This window comes from Melopsittacus undulatus, chromosome 10, assembly GCF_012275295.1.
Source record: "Melopsittacus undulatus isolate bMelUnd1 chromosome 10, bMelUnd1.mat.Z, whole genome shotgun sequence".
Taxonomy (NCBI): domain Eukaryota; kingdom Metazoa; phylum Chordata; class Aves; order Psittaciformes; family Psittaculidae; genus Melopsittacus; species Melopsittacus undulatus.
The window spans coordinates 29,815,105-29,834,829 of NC_047536.1; the positions used below are offsets into that span (position 1 = coordinate 29,815,105).

The 19,725-nt window shown below is 36.9% G+C and overlaps 1 protein-coding gene across 8 annotated transcripts in view; it reads left to right on the plus strand.

The window, feature by feature from the left end:
• Positions 1 to 19,725, plus strand: part of ZMYND8 (zinc finger MYND-type containing 8) — a 51,374-nt gene that overhangs the window by 11,637 nt on the left and 20,012 nt on the right. For 7 of the 8 annotated variants that reach the window (XR_004080240.2, XR_004080241.2, XR_004080242.2 and 4 more), the window contains exons 3-9: positions 9,433 to 9,581; positions 14,004 to 14,222; positions 14,944 to 15,057; positions 16,760 to 16,852; positions 18,008 to 18,095; positions 18,716 to 18,771; positions 19,246 to 19,323. Coding sequence is in view for 5 of the 8 variants with exons in the window: in XM_031046951.2 (XP_030902811.1) it covers positions 9,433 to 9,581; positions 14,004 to 14,222; positions 14,944 to 15,057; positions 16,760 to 16,852; positions 18,008 to 18,095; positions 18,716 to 18,771; positions 19,246 to 19,323 (797 nt within the window). In the remaining 3 variants the exon portion in view is untranslated. The remainder of the gene's footprint in view (positions 1 to 9,432; positions 9,582 to 14,003; positions 14,223 to 14,943; positions 15,058 to 16,759; positions 16,853 to 18,007; positions 18,096 to 18,715; positions 18,772 to 19,245; positions 19,324 to 19,725) is intronic. The other variant, XM_031046950.2, reaches the window with a different exon arrangement.

The window sequence follows — 19,725 nt, forward strand, 5'->3', positions numbered from 1 at the left end:
AGTAGAGAAGTCACAGAACAGAATCTTAAAACTGTTATACTCTGTGTTAAGACAGAAGTTTCTAAACTGGTGGGATATTGGTAACTGTGTTTCCACTTGTAACATTAATCTTGCTGAGTGTGTTTTAGAGAGGATGTAGATGAGGAACTTAAACTTACGTAGACAGACCCTTAAGGGAAGCATGCAGCTGTTCTTGGTTTGTTTGGGTTTTTTGATGGTCTGAGAAGCTTGTGCAGGAGATCAATCAGTGGTATTGTATAACTTCGCACTCTGCCTGGAGAAGCTGTTATGCTGCAAGTTTGTAACCTAACTTGCTCTGCTACAATTTCTACAGCTGGTGTGAGGCCAAGTCTAGAGAAAGTTGTAGGAAGGTAAATTGCTGTAGAAGAAAACTGGCCTCGTACAGATCTCTTCATGAGCACTCTTGTTTTGGTATAAGCAGTTTAAATTTAATTGCAATAAATGAATTCCAGTTGAGTTTAAGCTAAGCTGAAACATACATTGTTTAATCTGTAACAAGGATATTAATGTGGCCTTTGAATTGATTGAAGTAAGGTGGTGGTTTCAAGCAGCCTAAGCTGGCCCAACTGCTCAGTGCAGCAGTTTTATCCACTTCCTTCCATACCTAAGCCGGCAGGAAACTAACTGAACCATAAAACATTAATAGTTTTCTACTAGCTTAGTGTTTTGAAATGGCTTGGTAGCATTCCAGAACTGGTTAAAGAGGGCAGGAATATGCCAGTTGGGTGCAGGAAGTATAGAGCTTTGTTTGCAAGTGTTAGGCTGTAGAGCTTAAAACTGAGCTGAGACTTCTTGCTTATGCTTTACATTGTGATTATGTAAGAGTGAGCCAATAGCTGTGGTCAGAGTTGTGCAGCTCTACATGCTCATCTTCAGCTTCATTTTTCTACCCTTCTCCTCAGGCTGCCACTGATGCTTGTGCTGTTGGTTAGTAAGCTAGATCAAGCTGCTGATCTGGCACAAAATTAATCAGTTTTGTAATATTAGTTTTTGCCTGAATCGTGAACTGATTAATCCTACTGTTACACACAAGTTCCTGCCTGCAAAAAGTTGTGGGGATCAAATTCTGGTGAGGTGCAAAAGAGAAGAGCAGTAGCATTACTGTAGCAGTTATAAGATCTGCTTTATAAACTGTACATGTGCAACTTTACTAAAGAAAAGATTTTAAAATATACTTCCCTCTTGATCAGAACAAGAAGACATAAGGCATCTAAGAACTGGAAATGGGAAATGACAGCTAAAAGAGACTACAAAAAGTCCAAAACCATAAAATGAAATCAACAGAGGATTGCTGTTTAGCAAAGGAGAAAGGCCTTGGATTAGATGATATTTTGTCCTTTGCATGAGATACACTAAACATCATGTTACATTTTCTGTTCCAGCACTATGGCCTACTTTTTAACCTTGTTTATTAAGCATTTCAAGATGGGGCTTGCAAGGCTTTCTGGAGAATTTTCTGTGTATTTCCAGGTTATGGTTCCAGAGCAGCACAACAAACCTAATTGTATGGTGCAATTCTCTCTTCGCTTGCGCTTGTTCTCTTTGGAGAGTAGTGAACTCTCCACTGGTCTTTTCATTCCACTAACCTGGAATATCTTTTTAATTATTATTTTTTTATTTTATTTTCTTGTGTTTTTGCTGGTGTATCTTATTTAGCTGCTGACAGTAGTTAGCTGTGGTGGTGGATGGGCTTCCATTTAGGTTTCATGTATTTCAGCTGGTATTTGTAACCATTGCCTGGTTAGTGACTGAACAGAAGGAACTCTCTTTTTCCCATTATCAGTCATACATCCCTTTTATTACCTTTACATCTATGCTGGCTCTTAGCCAGTCCTCTTCTGAATCGGTTCAGGACTTGAATATAAAAGTAGTTTTCTACAGCTTATCTCCCTGAACCAGATTACTAGGGCAATAGACAGATGTCATTTCTAGCAGCAGACTTGCCCTCATCAGTGACAGCTAGTCCTTAGATGGTCTTAGCTTGTCATAAAATCGTATACTGAGACACTACTGTTTAATGGTGAGAATTTTTACAGCTTTTACATTGCTGTGGGTTTGTGTTGAAGGCTTTGAGCTTAGGGGCTTCTCTCAGTGGTAAAAAGTTTGGATATTATGAACATAAATGGAAAATGGAATTTCCAGAATACCTTATGTATTTTGTAACAGTTTCATAAGAGTACATTGTGTATCAACTTTCTTTGCAGTGATACCAAGTATGTAATCACATAGAGATGAGACCTCGCTCCAATGTGAAATGTAATTTGAGAACCTTCCGGGGAACAGTAGTGAAGCCCTAGGCTTTCATCTGCAGTGCAGAGCCCTTTTTACTTGTAATCAACAGGGTGTCTTCACGAGTGCCTTGGGGCAGCAAGTCCCCCTACAGCCAGACTCCAGTTTATAAACAGATTACATCTCTTATATTGTAAGCTGATGGGAAGTGATTCTTCATCTTCCAAAATCGTACAATGAAGAAACAAGTAACAGTGTCTTTGTGTACTTCTGTAAAATCCTAGTGTAGCAGGAGTTCATCAGGATTTACACAACCAGGGCTAACCTCTGTTATTTATTACATTAAGTGCCTGGATTGGGTTAATTGCATCAGTTGAAGGTTCTGGAATGTAAATAGGGCTTTAGTGGTTGATTGCAGCTGCATCATGTTTCAGAATCCTGGCATAAGATTAAAATGCCTCAGAGTTGAGTATAAGTTCTAACAGATCTATCCATGATTTTGTTAAGTGTTTTGAAGATAATTAAGCTTGCTATAGTATTAAAGGTAATGGATTTGAAAAATCATAAATCCATTAGCAACCACTCAGGGTAATAAATATAACTGGAGACTTCACAGTTCTGGAATCCATATAAATTATTAATTGAAGCCTGTTCTGTCAAATTGGACTGTAATGATGCAGACAATGGAGTTACTGTTGCTGTTTTTTCTCTCAGAATTCTCCATTGACTTCCCTTAACACCATTTAAAGTACCTACATACAGAGCTTTTGAAGAAGAGGAAAGAAGAGAGAATTGAGAGTCTGGGTGGAAGTCAGTTTTCTGGTTTTGTTCTTGTTCCTTCTAGAGGCAAAGCTACACATTTCTGTGGGGTAATGGCAGCTTAAGCAGCCTTCTGTCACCTTTGAATTCTTGTACTTTCCCTCACCCTGCCTTCTTTTTTAAGCCAGCCTATCTTTAGTAGTCAAGCAAAAGTAGCCTTGGGCTGGCTCTGTTTAAATAACAAGAGTGTAATTTACAGAAAACAATTGATAGATACCGAAATTTGCATATCTGACCAACTTACATTGAGATATCAAAACTGTACTTACATCACAGAAAAAATTTATAGGTGTGACTAAGTCTCAGTTTACTGATATCTAGTACTGTTCCTGGAAGACTAAAATAATGCTCTCACTGAAAAATGCATTGCTGTTTCTGGCTTCTGGAAAACAAAAATAACTGTTATTTTTATCACATTTATCATAACTCATGCTGAAAAGCTGTTTAAACAAATATGTTTCTGAGTTTCCCTCTTCTTACTTTCTGAAAGTTTCCAGAACAGAAAAGTTTTGTTCTACAAGCTATAGATATTATCACTTTATAACAGCTCATTTTTCATAGAACATGTGTTCAAAATATAAGAAAATTAGGTACAGAATTTGAATAAATAACATGCTTTGTGGAAGTACAGTAAAGTTTATGTACTTGAGCTAAAGTTTTTTTTTCTATTCTTTACTTAATTTTGAAATGCAAAACTTTTCTTCCCCTCAATACCAGCTCAAAAAAAAAAGGGTAATTCTTTGCTGACAGTAAAAAGCTTTTATCCTTCAATTTCCACGCTTTTGAGGAAGGCTCTTGTTTGCCTCACCTTTTTGTGAGGTTGAATTCGCAAATCATGGAGCATAGGAAGACTGACTTCTTCAGTTTTTTCTTAGTTGGCTTGCTCTCCACTGCACTTGGGGGTGCAACACCAGCGCCATATGTGCTGACCGAAGCTAGCCCTGTCAGCCACATTGGTAGCCTTTTCCTTTGTACTGGCATTGTCACCTTTGGGACAGGTTGGTGTACCGGTGCAGCTGAAATGGATTTTTGAGGGTTTTGTTGGTTTGTTTTGGCCACATCAGTTGTCTAGTCCATCTTGCTTCCTGGGCAAACAAGTAACAGTGCAAGAGAAAGGAAAAGGGGAGCAATATTGGTGGAAGGATACTGTGAAGCTTTTACTTTGATGTGGATTTCAGCTCTCATTAAGGCCTTATTGCTAGAGAAACCAAAGCACCTGTGATAGATGCTCAGAAATACATATATACATACCCTTTCCTTTTGGGTTTAGTCTGGGTACTTAGGTAGCATTTAGCTTAAACAAGGGTTTAAACAAATAGGTATATGAGAAGGAAGATATAAGGGGGGGCGTAAGATGACACTTGACAAATCATTGTTACTGAGCAGTTTATGCTGTGTTCTTACAGTAAGGCATGTTGATGTTACTTGTTTTCAGGGAGAATTATATTGGATATAATGGGAAAACCAATGAAAACATTTTTCTTTTACATATTTTCTGAGTTGTCACCTGCTTGCATTGAGAAAAATGAGACTTCTCAGTTGTTATTGCATGCTTACAGTGCAGCACTTGGCATGTATACATCATGAAAGATGTGGTCTATGCTCCATATGCTGCAGCAAGATAAGATCTCTGATATACAGCGATAACATACTTTTCTATGGTTTTATATTTTTTTCTAAACTAAACTGTATTAAGTCACTATCAGTTTGCTTAAAAACTGCATTACCATCACATAAAATTGGACTTCTGAAATAGACATAAAGTATGAACTTAAGTTGCTTCAGGGTTTGAGTATGCTTTAGTTTGTCTCCTGGGAACAGTAGTTACTAATCCTTTAGTCAGATGATGACAAACTGAAACAAAGGTTTTAAACTTTAGGTGAAGCTCAGGTTACCTTGTTGCTCCCCAGTGGATGGTTTGTGAGAGCACTCATAGGTGCTATGTCAAGCTTGGCAACATTACAGAGCAATTAATGCTCTGCTGATGTAAACCCAGGTAACTTTTAATGAGAATTAAAAAAGTTACTTCAAGTGTCTATTTTTTCACTTGTGCTGGAAGCGCAATGTTGGAATAATCCTAAGAAAGCAAAATCACACGTTCAAAAATGAAGAAATAAGTGGAGTGAGGTTGCTTGGCAAACTAATTAGTACAATTGGTTTATCAATGAAATGTTTATTATTTTACAGTAATGCCTGTCATTTAATTCATGGAACATTTAATTTCTAATTAACCTTCTGAGTGCTGGGTGCTCCTGAGTGCAAGTGATCTCAGCCTTTTCAGTTAGAAAAAGTGGATGCACCAGTTGACGCTGATTTGAAAAGTGCAGGTTGGGTCGACTTGTTCAGAACATGGTAGGAGTAGGGAGATTGCAGGGATATGTGCCAGCTGTTGCCAATATGACATGGTAAGATACTCTCCAAAGTGACACCATTCTTGCTTGTTAAACACCTTTATAAAAATATTTGCTTGACATAGAAGAAATCACACAAATTCTCACTGTTTTTGGAACGGAAACTGGACTCTACCTCCCAAGTAACTGTCCTAGTCACCAAGTAACTGCATAGTTTAAATTTGGTCTTTTTTGTTCTTTCCTCTTGGGTTTGTTTCACTTTGTTCACGTACTAAATGTTAAGTTAAATTACACTGGAGAAGAGATCCAGGTTAAAAATTAGCTTTCCTCCTGACAGGATATTTTAACAGGGATTGGTTTCTTGATCTGGTTCACAGCTCAGCTATGCAAACTCTGCTAACACAGCTGAAAGAGATGAGGAAGAAGAGACAGTGTGCGCTAAATGGGACACTGCTGATGAAAGAAATTCACACAAAATGCAATTTGAGCATTTTCTGTCTTAATTAGAATTGGAAACTATAACTCAGGCAATTTAAGGAGGTGCTACCATTCTTACTTTACATGAACTGAATTAAAAGGTTGTTCATATTATTAAGTCTCTCTCAGTTGGTAAGTTGGCAAATTTCAGTGATAAAGACATTAGCCTATTCCACTAGCACAAGTAAATCTGAGGGAAGATGCCTTTGTATTGCTGTGAGTCACCACTAGTTATTTAAAAATCCCCAGTATGCGCAGGCTTGAATCACAGGAGAAAATTGCACTGCTTTAAGTAGTTTGTGAAATCACTTAACTAAGCATATATGTGTGTGATCATCTGGTTTCATCAGTATTGAATCAGTACCCTTTCTGTTGAAATGCAGTTTGGATTTGTCTGTGACTGAATTGTCATTCTAGTTTAGCTAATAATAGTTTAACGCTTTTTCTGACACTGACTCAGTTGCTTTAGGAAAAAAACAGCTTTTAAAGTGAGAAGCACCACATTATGGGGGCAGACCTATGATGAGGAACTTTACAGCTGATTTTCTTTTTTCACACTTAGAGCCAAGGCACGGTGTGCAAAGTCACAGGCAGCTTCTTGTCAAGCCACACAATCTGAGGTGAAAGCTGAAAGGAAACTGGTGTGCTCCACTGGTGGCTGTTTTGTGCCTGGGAGTGAGAAATGGAAGCCAGAGGGCAGAAAACTATAACTTTCATGGTACTCTACTGGTTTAAGCTGTGCTTGCATATGTACAGTTTGGAAATAAAAGCGAAAATTTATTCAGTAAGTTGGGGTGAAAGCTTTATTTGCATGTACTTTGAGGATGTTGGTTGCTCAAATGGCTGTATTGGGAGGGACAATTCTGCTTATCTCCCCATTGGGAAAACAAAGATCAAGGCATGGTCAGCGCTTAACAGTAACATTAGTTTACTTATGACTGCCTTTAGAAATGTGCAGAAAGTCTCTGCTGAGAACTGCAAGTTATAGTAAAGAAACAAAGACTTATGTTGTACATGCTCTTCTGAGCCATGTGATGATGGAAAGATGAGAAGAGTGTGGTACAATGCTGGTTTTGCTGATCCCTCTGAATGCAAACAGATCCCATGTTGAATAAGATCCGTTCTACTTCAATGAAAACAATAGAATTCAGAACTTGTTCTGGTTTTCGGTTTGATCGCTTTGGTTATGTTGTGGGTTTTGGTTTAGCTGACACTGATGCTGCAGTGTTTCTTCCAGACAGCTGTATTAGCTCAGCTCTCTTGGGATATGCAAAGCATATGCCAGCCAAAGAAGTTCTTCTGCCACCTTCTGTGCATAATTATCTAAACTGGGAAAAAACCCAAGCTAGTCTGTCAGTGGAGCTGTACTTGTATTGGGATTTTTGTTGTTGTAATTGCCTAAGGAGGGGAAGAGGCATGTTTTTTCACATGTTTAGGTGTTGTACTTTACTTGGCAAATCTTGGTGTTCTCAAATCCATCTGAATTTTGGCCTAAATGCAGTGGGAGGCAGATTTGCTTGAATTGAAACAAGTCAAGTAGCAGTAATGGTCTTGGACACATTGTATTGTTTAATTCGGCCTAGGCATGTCAGAATAGAACTGGTCCAAAATGCTACTTTCAAGTATAAGAGGGATGGGGAGAGGTGGAAAGGAAAAAAAAATCACACTTCTTAATGTGAAAGAAAACTGAAAACATAGAAAGTTTTTGTTAATTTATGTAAAGCATTTTCACTACATTTTGCCAGAATTTTTAACTTATGTCAACAGAGAAATTTTTCTGAGAGTTAACATTCCATTTCTGTTTAGGCAGCACTGCTAAAAGAGCTGTGCCTGTGGAACTCCAGTGGCAGAACTTTTCCTGGGGTTACTGAAATTGCATGTGGTGTTAGTCTAGTGCAGCTATTCTGGATCAATAAAACTCAGGATGGGCAATTGCTGTTGTATTTCTCTTCCCTCTTCTGGTTATATCTTCTATCTATCTTTTGTTATATATTTTTCATATTATTTATAGTTTTCTTAGTTGTTGACACGTTACCAAGCTTTTGGTCAATCAGAAATCACCCTATAGCACCACATTGTTTTTGTATGCAGCCACAAAACGTTTACATTAGCACTTGAGAATGGGATTGAAGATATTGGAATGACTTTTGAGGATGGTTCGGTTGTTTCTCTGTGATATTGATAACTTCTGATCCCTCTGGTTTTATCTGTCATTTTTGTTCTGTTGCATGCATTAAAAGCTTAAGGAAAAATTAATCGTGTTAAACCAACTCTGAATTTTCACTGGTATTTTGTCAAGATTGTTTCACTGATCTATGATTACCTATTACAGCTGATTGCATACTTGATCTTTGTAATAGAGCTGCACATTCCATATTAATTAGGAATCATTTAAACTTTGTTCTGAGAAAATGAAGTTGCAAATGCTCTTTTTTTACTTGGGTATTTCTGATGAGTTTGCAAGTGATTTTTTTTAAGCATATTAACTCTATCAAGGCTGTAAATATTTCCTTCTGAATATTATAAGAACACAAACCAGTGATCAAGTAAGCAGACAAACAAAAAAAAGCAATTGAAAACCTTTGAAGAATTAAAATACTTGAGCATAGTTGGAGGAGCAAAGCAGACATGAATGATTGTTCTAGTAGATGTTGATTTGGTAGAACAGTCTTTCAATTTCCTTCTAACATTTTAAAGAATTTTGTGCATGTTTCATAAAATGCACTTCAGTGCCACTGGCACTGCTGAAGAGGCTGGTGTGATGAATTTACACAAAGATGACAATACATGACTTAGAGCAGCTGAGACACAGACACATGCTCCTTTCTGCCAGCTTTGTTACTTGGGACAGTAGCCAGTCATAGATGGAAACTGTAACTTATTAAATTACTCTCATAATTTGCTTGCTTGAATGTGAGAGCTCTGTTATCTCTTTGTTGACTGTGCCTGTTGCTCTGTCTTGTTGTCGGAAGGTTACTACTTGACTGGTAGTGTTGTCTTAATTTTATGTTTTTACAATCCAGTTTAGCAGGTACTTGCAAATGAGTAAGTATTTGAAGTAGCATATTTATTTTTACACTATAGGACAATTTAATTTTTTTTCTATTGATATATTTTATCAACTTTATTTAAATATGATAGGTAAATAATGAGGACTGACTTTACTCTTACCATGTTTTAACTTCTGTTGCTTATGTTCCTAAATTACTCAAGCAGAGTTGTTAAAGTGTATACAGCATATCACTCTTTTAAGCTACTACTAACAAATTGTTATACTCAAAAGATACTAGAATTTGAGATGAATGGCCTGAAAAGAAAAATTACGTAATGTTAATCTAAATGACTATATTGAGAATTCACTTAACAGTGGCATTGCTCAGCAAGTCTGTGCTTCCGGTTTTGTCAGTGACTGGATGGAAGACAATGAGAATTTTTATTCTGTTCAGTGAAGGAGTGTGAATGACAAACCACAGCCTTGCTGGAATGTTTTTCATCAATATGAACTCTTCAACCATATTGTCTGTATCTGTTGTAGATCCTGGCTCTGCTGAACGTGCAGCACAGAAAAGGAAATTTCCCAGCCCTCCACATTCCTCTAATGGCCACTCACCACAAGATGCATCAACAAGTCCTATAAAAAAGAAAAAGAAACCTGGTCTATTGAACAGTAATAATAAAGAGCAGGTAAGAGAAGTCATGGTCTTGTGCTAAAATATGACACAATAAAGAATGTAGAGAAAGCTGAGCAGGAGCTCCCTCCTTATTAGGAAGCTCTATTCTTGTATTCTAAGAGATGAATTTTCATTTTTGAATGCAGTGGGTGTAGGATTTGGCATTATAGGCTGGATTTGCATTTTCTTTTATTATTGTTTTACATCTGTATGAGAAAGACAAGTTGTGTCCTGGTTTCTAATTTTACAAAGCTAATAAGATGTGTAAGCAATAAAGGCAATTTTGAACAAAAGGTATGTAATAACAATAATAATAGCAATAGCTGTTATTAATGAAAACCATTGAAAGGAAATGTTCAGTGGCATGATATCCAAGATTAAGAGCAGTCTCATATCAGCAGAAGTCCCTCATCTGATTTTAGTCCTGCTGCCAATTATTAACAAAGGTCTAGCGCATTCCTTGATACTCTGTAGATTCCCTCCCCTTCCTTTACACTGCTGAGCAGTATACACTCCTACCAAGCTAGTTAAATCAAAGGGTCACACTGACAGTACTTTTCAGTCTTCATTGTTTGAAACCTTATTTTCGCTCTCTTCTTTGTTGTAGTTCTTTAGAATTTAACTCCAGAAGACTCTTGACAATTTCTGATTCATTGTAGGATGCAAGTAAAAGAATTGTATGAAGTCTGTTGAATAGCAAGTAACCTGCATCATCTTGGTCAAGATTAGATGAAGGCAGTCTTTAGCCTTAATGAAATTTCTCATCTAATTTAAAAATGACATGTCTCTATTTTTCAAAGTGCTTTTCTGTGTCAGCGTTTTTTGCCAGGAATAAATTCTGAGAGTTTAAGGCACCTTTTCCTGATGTAAAAGCATCCACATTCCATATTGTCCTAGTACAATTACAGTGTTTAAAAAAGAAAATGAAATTCCTAATCACTGCAGTTGTCCTGGAATGAAGACTAAATAAATCGAGCTGTGTTAGAGAACAGGTTTACATTGTCAAGCATATTTTACTTAAGGATAATTGGGAGGTTTAGAATTAGCATGAGTAGGCATGCTTGCATTAGGTTAATGTGGTCAGTTTGGCCTTACTGAGCTTTGCTTCAGGCTGTATAAATTCCTCCACATCCTAGACATTTACTGGGGAGATGCTGCCCCACTGAAGTCTGAACTTCTGCCTGTGCAGTGTAGAGACAATTTTACAAACAGTGGAACTGAATCTTAGGATACTAATTTCCACTTCTATTGATGCATTTTAAAATATAAATGAAAACACTGTTGCAGTTGTTGAACTTGATACATTCCCCTCAGTAAATCCTGTTCTATTTTCCAGATATCTCAGACCTGAAATATTATAGGGTAGAATAAAGTTGTATATCTAATGAAGAAAAGCAATCAGACTTGCTTATTTTGCTGTATTTGTTATGAGTCAGCAAGCAAACATTTTTAGTTTTGTTTGGCTTTTCCAAGTTGCTTTTAATATTCTCTTGCATGTCAAATTTGATACGGGTATGCCTGAAGATTAAAGTAGGTTAAAAACTGCTCTATATGGTAGCAGGAATTGTTAAAAGATTCTTTCACTGCTGAACAGATGTGCGCTAAGCATACAGTTACTTATTTTGCTCTCAGGTTAAGTTTCAAGTAACTAATAGCTGTAGTTCTGGTAGGCTGATAAATCCATTTTGAGGTGTGACAGCATCACTGTAAACCTCTAACTTAAATTTCTATGTTACAAAGTGTTTGCAATATTTGACTATTTCAAGATACTGTTACTAAAGTTGTATGAAGTTTCCTGTTACATGTTGTGGATGCAGTAACAGATCTACAGAATGGTGCCAACAGGTATTTACAGTGTTGAAATACAAGCAAAGAATTATGGAATTGTAGAATGTAGCTAAGACAGGTTAAAAATCAGGAACTTTTGACACTTAACTGGTCACTTATAATGTAAAGTTATAATCTTGGTTTCCCACTAGCTTCAATATTAATTTAAACTGAATATAAATAGTGAACTTTTTCTCCTCAAAACAGCACTAAAATACTGTTGGTTTTTCTTCAGTTTTCTATGTCATTCTACAGGTCTTAGTAACTTTATGAAAGACTTTAAAACAAGCTATCACATAGCTGAGCTTGAATTGGCTAGCTGTGAAACAGTTGAGGAAACAAACTTTTCTTTAATAACTGTTAAAAGATACACTCTTAAAACATTTTGCTCTGGTTATAACAAGTAAAAAGGTTCTTTGCAATTGTATCATTCATATTCAGTCCTTCAGTTTTATTGTTTGTGTATCTTTTGAGTCTCGGGACCTTTTTTGTGTGGGAGTGGGGTATTTCTAAACGTGGCTTAGATAAAATAAGGTCATAAATGTCTACAAGAAGTATGCATCCTTGAACAAACAATAAGTTCTTGTCATGTTCTAACAAAAGCAGATGTCAGTTTGGGTGTTATGAGTTGATTTCTGTATAATAGTTTCATAGGCTCTGTATTTGTCTTAAAGTAGTATCTTTCATTCATAGCAAGTTAGTGTGGATATACTGCTTATATCCACTTCAAAGTCAGGATATGTATTAAATTCTTCTGGTTATTTCCTTTATCTGCAGTTGAGAAAATGCCCCACAGCTGCAACTCCATGTATATACATCGTTAACATTTTGGTCTCGCAGCTGTGGTGCATATAGCTGCAAACAAAATCTGTTTCTGCACTGTGAATTGCAACTTTCGCTTCACTCTGGGTTTCCATAACTTCTGTGTCTGTTTGAATGATTGTAGTAGTAATACATTTGAAATGCAGTTAAAGACTTATGCTGTCCCTCTTGTTCCACAGGATCTGATAGAACCTTCCTTCTGAGAGTCTTGTTGTGTTATATGCTTGTATATATATATATACACAGAGAAAGTATAGAAATTAACACTTTTCCCATTTCTATGGTGGGAACAAAGTATTTTTAGAAGCTGTATCATCTGAAGATTAGAAAATGAAAAACACCAAAGCTGATAGAAAATTGAGTGAAATTCTAGGTAGCAGAGCTTTGCAAATGTTTGTGGGTAACATCATCTGGTAGATGGTATCTCTTCTCTTTGAGATACATTTCCAGCTGGGTTGGCACTTCTGTGTCTCCTAATTTCACCTTGAAGTTGCTCTATTCATGCAAATAATATCCTTTATAACTGTAGAAATCTAGAAATATCACAGTCCAGGTTGGCATGCTGGTGGTTTGTGGTGACATTAGTTTATGTCCTGTGTGACTGATTTTGTAGAGGATGCTGCAAAGGCATGGAACATGCAGATGGTTGCACCTGTGAGTCAGATGGGCACGTGACAGCTCAAGGGTCTAAGAACTTGCAGATGTGTAAACAGTGCCCAATTACACAGATTACCTGAGAACCTAACAAAATGGTACTGTAAACTACCAGCATTTGGATAGTTACAAGTAATGTCATGAGCAAATGGTTTTACATCAAGCAAAAAAATCACAGTAAATAAACTGCCTAAAACTCAAGATTGCTTCTCTCCGTTATCCTCAGCAAAATACCCCTATAATTAATACCAAATAGAAAACTTAAGTTTCCTTGTCATGGATCAATTGAATGTAGCTTTCCAGTAAATGTCAGCAGCTCTTCAAAGCTGATCTAACAAACTGTAGGTTTCTGGGGACCCATTTTATCCTAGGCTGTTTGCTGCTTGTGTTTTGGCATCAGCTGTGTCATCTTTGAGCTGTCTGGGGCTCCAGTGGAAGACTAGTTCATGCAGTTTACAAAGTTAACACTGTTTTCTAGTGCAGGCAAACCAGTGGAGATCGTGAGTCTTAAATTCTGATATGCATTTAAATGGTGGATTAAATCTCTCCCCGTGTTCCTGCTCCTATAGCAGAGTGGCTGTTCAGGATGTGAATTTGCTCCTTTGTCATCTTACTCTACAGTTTGCCTTATTAATCAAAATCAGCACTGGCTCGCTTCATTCTACAAAGCTGTGAACTGCTGCAATTTAGGACAGATTTGCATGAAATTCAACTTCTTATTTCAGGACTAACTTCTTCAGCTATCCCAGGTTTAGCCATGACTAAATATCTCAGTATTTAGCTTGCACAGCCCCATGGAATTCTGTGTTTACAGGACCTAATAGCTTCTATGGCAGTATTTCTTTCTCAAAGATAAAAGTGTTCACTGACTTTGGTTGGATTGCATGTCTTGCATTTGATGCCCTTACTTGCCACAAAGATTTATTTTCAGTCTTGAGTGCAAACTGGCATTTGACATCTGAATAAGCAGTAAACTTCTTTATGAATGATTTTGTGCAATTAATAAGATACTGTGCTTGCATAAATGTTAATCAAACTCTGTAAACTGCTGTTTGCTTATATATTATATTATTATTTGAAAAAATGCAAATTTGTTTTGAAACCAAACCTGTTTTTCTTGCCTACATTTCAGTCAGAACTAAGACATGGTCCGTTTTACTATATGAAGCAGCCACTCACCACAGACCCTGTTGATGTTGTACCACAGGATGGACGGAATGATTTCTATTGCTGGGTTTGTCATCGGGAAGGCCAAGTCCTCTGCTGTGAACTCTGTCCTCGGGTTTATCATGCTAAGTGTCTGAAACTGACAGCGGAACCAGAGGGGGATTGGTTTTGCCCAGAATGTGAGGTTAGTTTGATCTGAGGAGTGGATTTCTTTATTGTTTGTGAGATGTAAGCAGGTGGTTTTGTGTTCTGAAATGTTGCTGGTTTATTCCTATATTGCCTCTTGGTAAAGGTACCAGAGAAATTTGTGCAGTTTGAAGAGTGATTTCGTCATCAGACACCTCTTATTTTGAAAACATTCTATAGTTTTGACTAGCTTAACTTGTGTTTTTTCTAATGAGCTGATCAGCTCTACAGCAGTCTGGGGTCAAACAAGTGAGTATTTTATTACTATTTTTTTCTGCAGGCCTGGGGAAGAACGTAATCATTCCTTAGCACTGATGTATCTTTAACAAAAGGAAATTGGTTTATTGCATATTTTTCTTTGATCACTTACTGTCATTACAGTGCAAGTGACCTTCTCACTGGTTCGTATTGCTGTGAACCCACATTTTATGTGGGAATTTTTTGTATTCACACATTCATGATGGATATTTTTCTGGTCTTTTCCCTCTCTCCCTTTTCTCTCTCTTCCCCGTCTCCCTGCTTTTATTTTTTTTGTTTAACATACATGGAACAATAATCAAGTAAAACAAGCATCCAAAGTACTTCCACTGTGTCATCGGAAATGTTTTATTTCTTATAAGATAGTTGTTATCTTTTCTTTGAATGCTAAACTATTTCAGTGGAGAAGAATTTTCCTAGGAATATTTTTTGACCAAATGTTTTTTAATCTTAACTTCTAGAAAATCACAGTTGCAGAATGCATAGAAACACAGAGTAAAGCAATGACAATGCTCACCATTGAACAGCTATCATATTTACTGAAGTTTGCACTACAGAAAATGAAACAGCCAGGGGTAAGAAGGACTTTATGTTTTTACTTTTCTTTTTAATGCTTGGATGGTATGCTTGTCATAATCCTGTGTTTTCCTTCCTTTTGTAGATTATGAACCTAGTTTGTTTTATCAGATTCTGTGTGACAGCTTTTATGCTGTCTTCGACCTGTCTAGTACAGACAGGTTAGTTTAGGCTGTAAAAACCGTTTTGCAGTGTGTTTAAAATGTTGTTTCTTCATGTAATGTTCTGGATGTAGTTTCAGTAGGTGTGATGAAAATACAACGTGAGACATGGTGGTTTTTTACTCTTGGCAATGTTGTCCCTGAGATACAAGGGGAATGAGGAGACATGATCTCTCACCAATACAGTTCCATGGGCAGGAACTTTAGGCACAGCACTGTTGTATTATTGATTATACCTGTTGAAAACCCAGCTGCTGTCTGTTAGTAGAAATTGCCACAAAAGGTAGTTATAGCATATACTTTTAAAACACTGAAGAAATCTTCCTCGGTGTGGTGAAAACCTTTGCTGTTCATTGTTGTGCAATATGAGGCTGCTGTTCTCTCAGTTTTTATTATGAAGGTAAATTTGATTTTCCTCCAATTTGTACCTAACTTCATGTGTCTGCCTTCAGACTCACTTCTCAAAAACACCATGTCTCAAAATTTCAGCTATTCCAGTCACCCATCCGTGCTTCTAAGTTTCAACAATTCTTGTCACTTGTTCTTCACCATGCAAGCTTTGCCTAGCTTTCATGTGAAGTTTTGACTTCATCAGAATTGTGTGTGATGAATTGCCAAGGTTGGCTTAACCCCTTTTTGCTTGTTCCTATAAATAAGTTGGAGGAGTTGGGAGGTTGTATCTGTACTTGTGGTGTTACAGTAAATTAAGTTGAGAAAACCAGATGTGCTGAATCATGGGCTGTCTGCAACTCTGATTGCTCTTTGTGATAAGTGTTTTAGTAGAACAATAGTGGCAATTTCTGGGAAGGTTACTCTTAAGCACTGACAGATTTTGGTTCTTGGAATCCTTTTACTCTGGAGTGGTAAATACTATCCTGTTAGATGGAGGCATTAGCAGCTTGAAGTGATGCTTTTCAGTAACAAGGTATCAGTGTTTGTTTATGTTGAGTTGACAAAAGGTTTTGAAAAGGTGGTTAGAAAGGTTAATGGATCCTATTGAGATATTTCCCTAATGTTGAGAAATTTTACTCATCGCCTATTGTTTTGCAACCTGAGTTCTTTAATTGGTTGAGTTTCAGGAATTGCAGTAACCTCCACCTTAGCAGATGCTAATGTGTCCCACTGATGAAAGTTTGAATGTGTTTGTGTTACCAAGCCACCGTGGTTTTGAAAGTTAAGATTCTAACAAAAGTCTGAGAAAGAGGTATATGTGAGTCTAGTGTCTTTTTTTCTGCTATAAACTGTTGAGCTTCATCTGATACTCCCCCCAAAAATATCCCAGTGTAAATAGTGACAGTACATTTTATAAAGCCACTGACTTCTGCAATTCATTACTTCCAGCATATGAAAAACAATTAATTGAGACCTTCCAGTTCCTCTTGTTCTGACAATACTTTATTACTTCACAAAATTTTATAATTTCCTTTGAAGAATTTTCTATGACACTGCAGTTGGAATTAGTACTGGAAAATGAATGAGTATTGTGTCCTTGATGAAACTGTTCAGTATTGATAAGTGCTGATTTCTTCCTTCCTAACAGACAGAGCCATTTCAAAAGCCAGTTTCACTGGATCAACACCCAGATTATGCAGAATATATCTTTCATCCAATGGACCTTTGTACATTAGAGAAGGTTTGTATGAAGCTAAAGGAGGGAAGGGTCCGGAAGGTTCCTTGAGTTTGATTGCTCTCGATGGTATTTCTGGAGTGTCTGGGAGGAGAGATAGGCTGCTTGAAATTATTCTAATGCTTTTTTGATGTTGTTGTAAATGCCAGCTCAATTACAGTTTAAAAACAATCACCTGCCAACTGAACAAATACAGTATTTTGTCTAATCTAGTAACACATAAATGGTCAGGAAAAACACTGAATGAGACAGGCTTACATTGATTGCTTCCGTCTGTATGAATTAATCTATTTCCAGGAATGAGTCTGTGGGAGGCTTCATTAATCAGAGTTTGCATGTGATCATCATGTTTGTAAGTTATTAATAGATCACGGATCCATTAATTTGGGACCATTAGATGTAGATGTAGGGGTCATTCCAGACTGGTTTTAGTGATCATTCAACAAATCCTGTAATCTGCACTGCACCTGAGGTATAAAAGAAAAAAGAAACAGTCAAGAGGTGAATAATATAATTTTAATTCTTAGCTCAATGATAAGTTTCACATCATGAGGAAGTTCTCTGTACTCCATTGCTTAATGAAGAGTGCAGTATTGCAGGGTTTTGTTCTGCCAGGACCTGCTGAAGACCCAGCAAATTGTTATTCTCCATGTCCTTAAGTGGAGGTTGATGTCTTAATAGTATAAGGGTGTAACAAAACATTGTGACCGATTTTGTCTAATTGAAGTACTTTACCTAGTGGGTAGATTGGAAAATCACATGTACTGTCTTATGTTTTATGAGCAACAATTTTTTCTGGATCTTGTAAAAATTAAAAAATAAAAATGCTTTGTATTGATAACATCAGTAGAAGAAATACAGAGTTTAGACTAAAACACTTTCAGGAAATTAACACTTTTTAGATGTTGAAGATGCTGATCCAAATAATTAATTATTTAGAGTTACACGGTTCATACATTTTCAGGGCAGCCAAGACACCCTGAATTTGATAGGTTCTTAAGTATTTAGAATCATGAGTCTTGCTATATGTAAGTAGTCATTTTTACTAATTGTATGTCTGATAGGAAATAATGTCCAGGAAGAAACCATCACTTTTTACTCATTTCTGAAATTTCAGGAAATTTTCTATTTTCTAATACATTCTGAATTTTCTCTTTGCAGAATGTTAAAAAGAAAATGTACGGTTGCACTGAAGCATTTTTGGCTGATGCCAAATGGATTTTGCACAACTGCATTATTTACAATGGGGGTAAGATATTAATACATACTTATGTCCTTAATTATGAAACTTTGAAACAGTTTCAGAAAGTGACAGAGCAATTTGTAGGCTTCTAGTTGGCAAATGCTTAAAGTATCTTCCTGTCATTGAGCATAATGCCTAAACACAACAGATTTTTTTTTAACTGGCATACATGAAACTGTAGGACCAAATACAGCCTGTGCTGTCGCTTGCTCATTCCACCTTCAAAAAATTTCAAGTGAGTTGGAATCATGGAATAATTTGGGTTGGAAGAGACCTTAATGATAAGCTGGTTCCAACTCCCAGGTTGTTTTGTTTTGCATTATGCAGCACTTTATAAGAGGCCTAATTGAACTCAGACAGCTTGTCCTTCACAGAGAGTGTAGCAGTGGCGGGCAGGCTGCAAGAGGCTTCAAAAAGGAACATTTAAGGATCGTTATGATGTTAGTGGGGAAGAAAAGTGCTTACCTACTGTTTTTGAAGCATATAGTTTATACATACTTGTTTTGCATCATCTCTTTAGATGTTCTTTTGTCTTTAATATGAACTTTAAAGTCTGGAACCTGTTGATTTTATCATAATTCTAGCATTACAATTTTCTTGGTTAAAGCATTTTATTGTTTCCTCAGGAAATCACAAATTGACACAAACAGCAAAAGTCATCATCAAAATCTGTGAGCATGAGGTATGAGTGTCCCAATTAACTTAATTTTTATGTAGGTTTTAAAGTGTTTCATGTATTTGCGAGTGAAATAATAGTGTTTTCTAGTGTGTGTGTTGCATAACTGTAATTTTTGTAGGCTTTCTTCTGTTCAGATATGCACATCCTCCAGGCCCTTCACCCATTTTGTTGCTGTTATTTGGCATGCTCCAGCACCTCTATGTCTCTCTTGTAGTGAGGTGCCCAGAACTGACCACAGTATTTGAGGTGCAGCCTCACCTGTGCTAGATACAAGGGAGTGATCACTGTCCTCATCCTGCTGGCCACACTGTTCCTGATACAGGCCAGGATGCTCTTGGCCACATGGGAAATGTTGATTTATGACAGCAAATTTGTGGGAAAATGATGCTAGGAAACTAGACAGGCTAACATAACAACACTGATTACACTTTGGGCTCTGTTTAAGCTCTCAGATAACTGTTTGCTTTTTCTTTTCAGATGAATGAAATTGAAGTATGTCCGGAATGTTATTTAGCTGCTTGCCAAAAACGAGAAAATTGGTTTTGTGAGCCTTGTGTAAGTTAAGGATTATGGTAGTCTAGCTAATACACTAACCTGGTAATTCTCATTTGACTGTTATTTGTTATCTGTGCCCACACTGTTTTGAAGGTGTGGTGGTTGTTTAGTGACTCAAGGAAAGCTGCTGTAGTTTACCAAATACTTTGTGATTGTGCATCATGCTTTTCTGGAGTCAAACTATCTCAAGGTCTCAGCAACCAGTTCACAAGGTTCTCTGTCTTCAAATATAAGAGATTTCCTTCTGGGTTATCTGTGCTTGCATGTGGTGCTTGCACTCGGGATAGGATTTCTGAAATGTGAATACCTCCCTTTTTGTAGGCATCTCAGAATTTACGCTTATTTTTCTTTCACGACTAATTAATAAATTGTCTGTTTTCTGGTTTTGTTTGATACTGCACC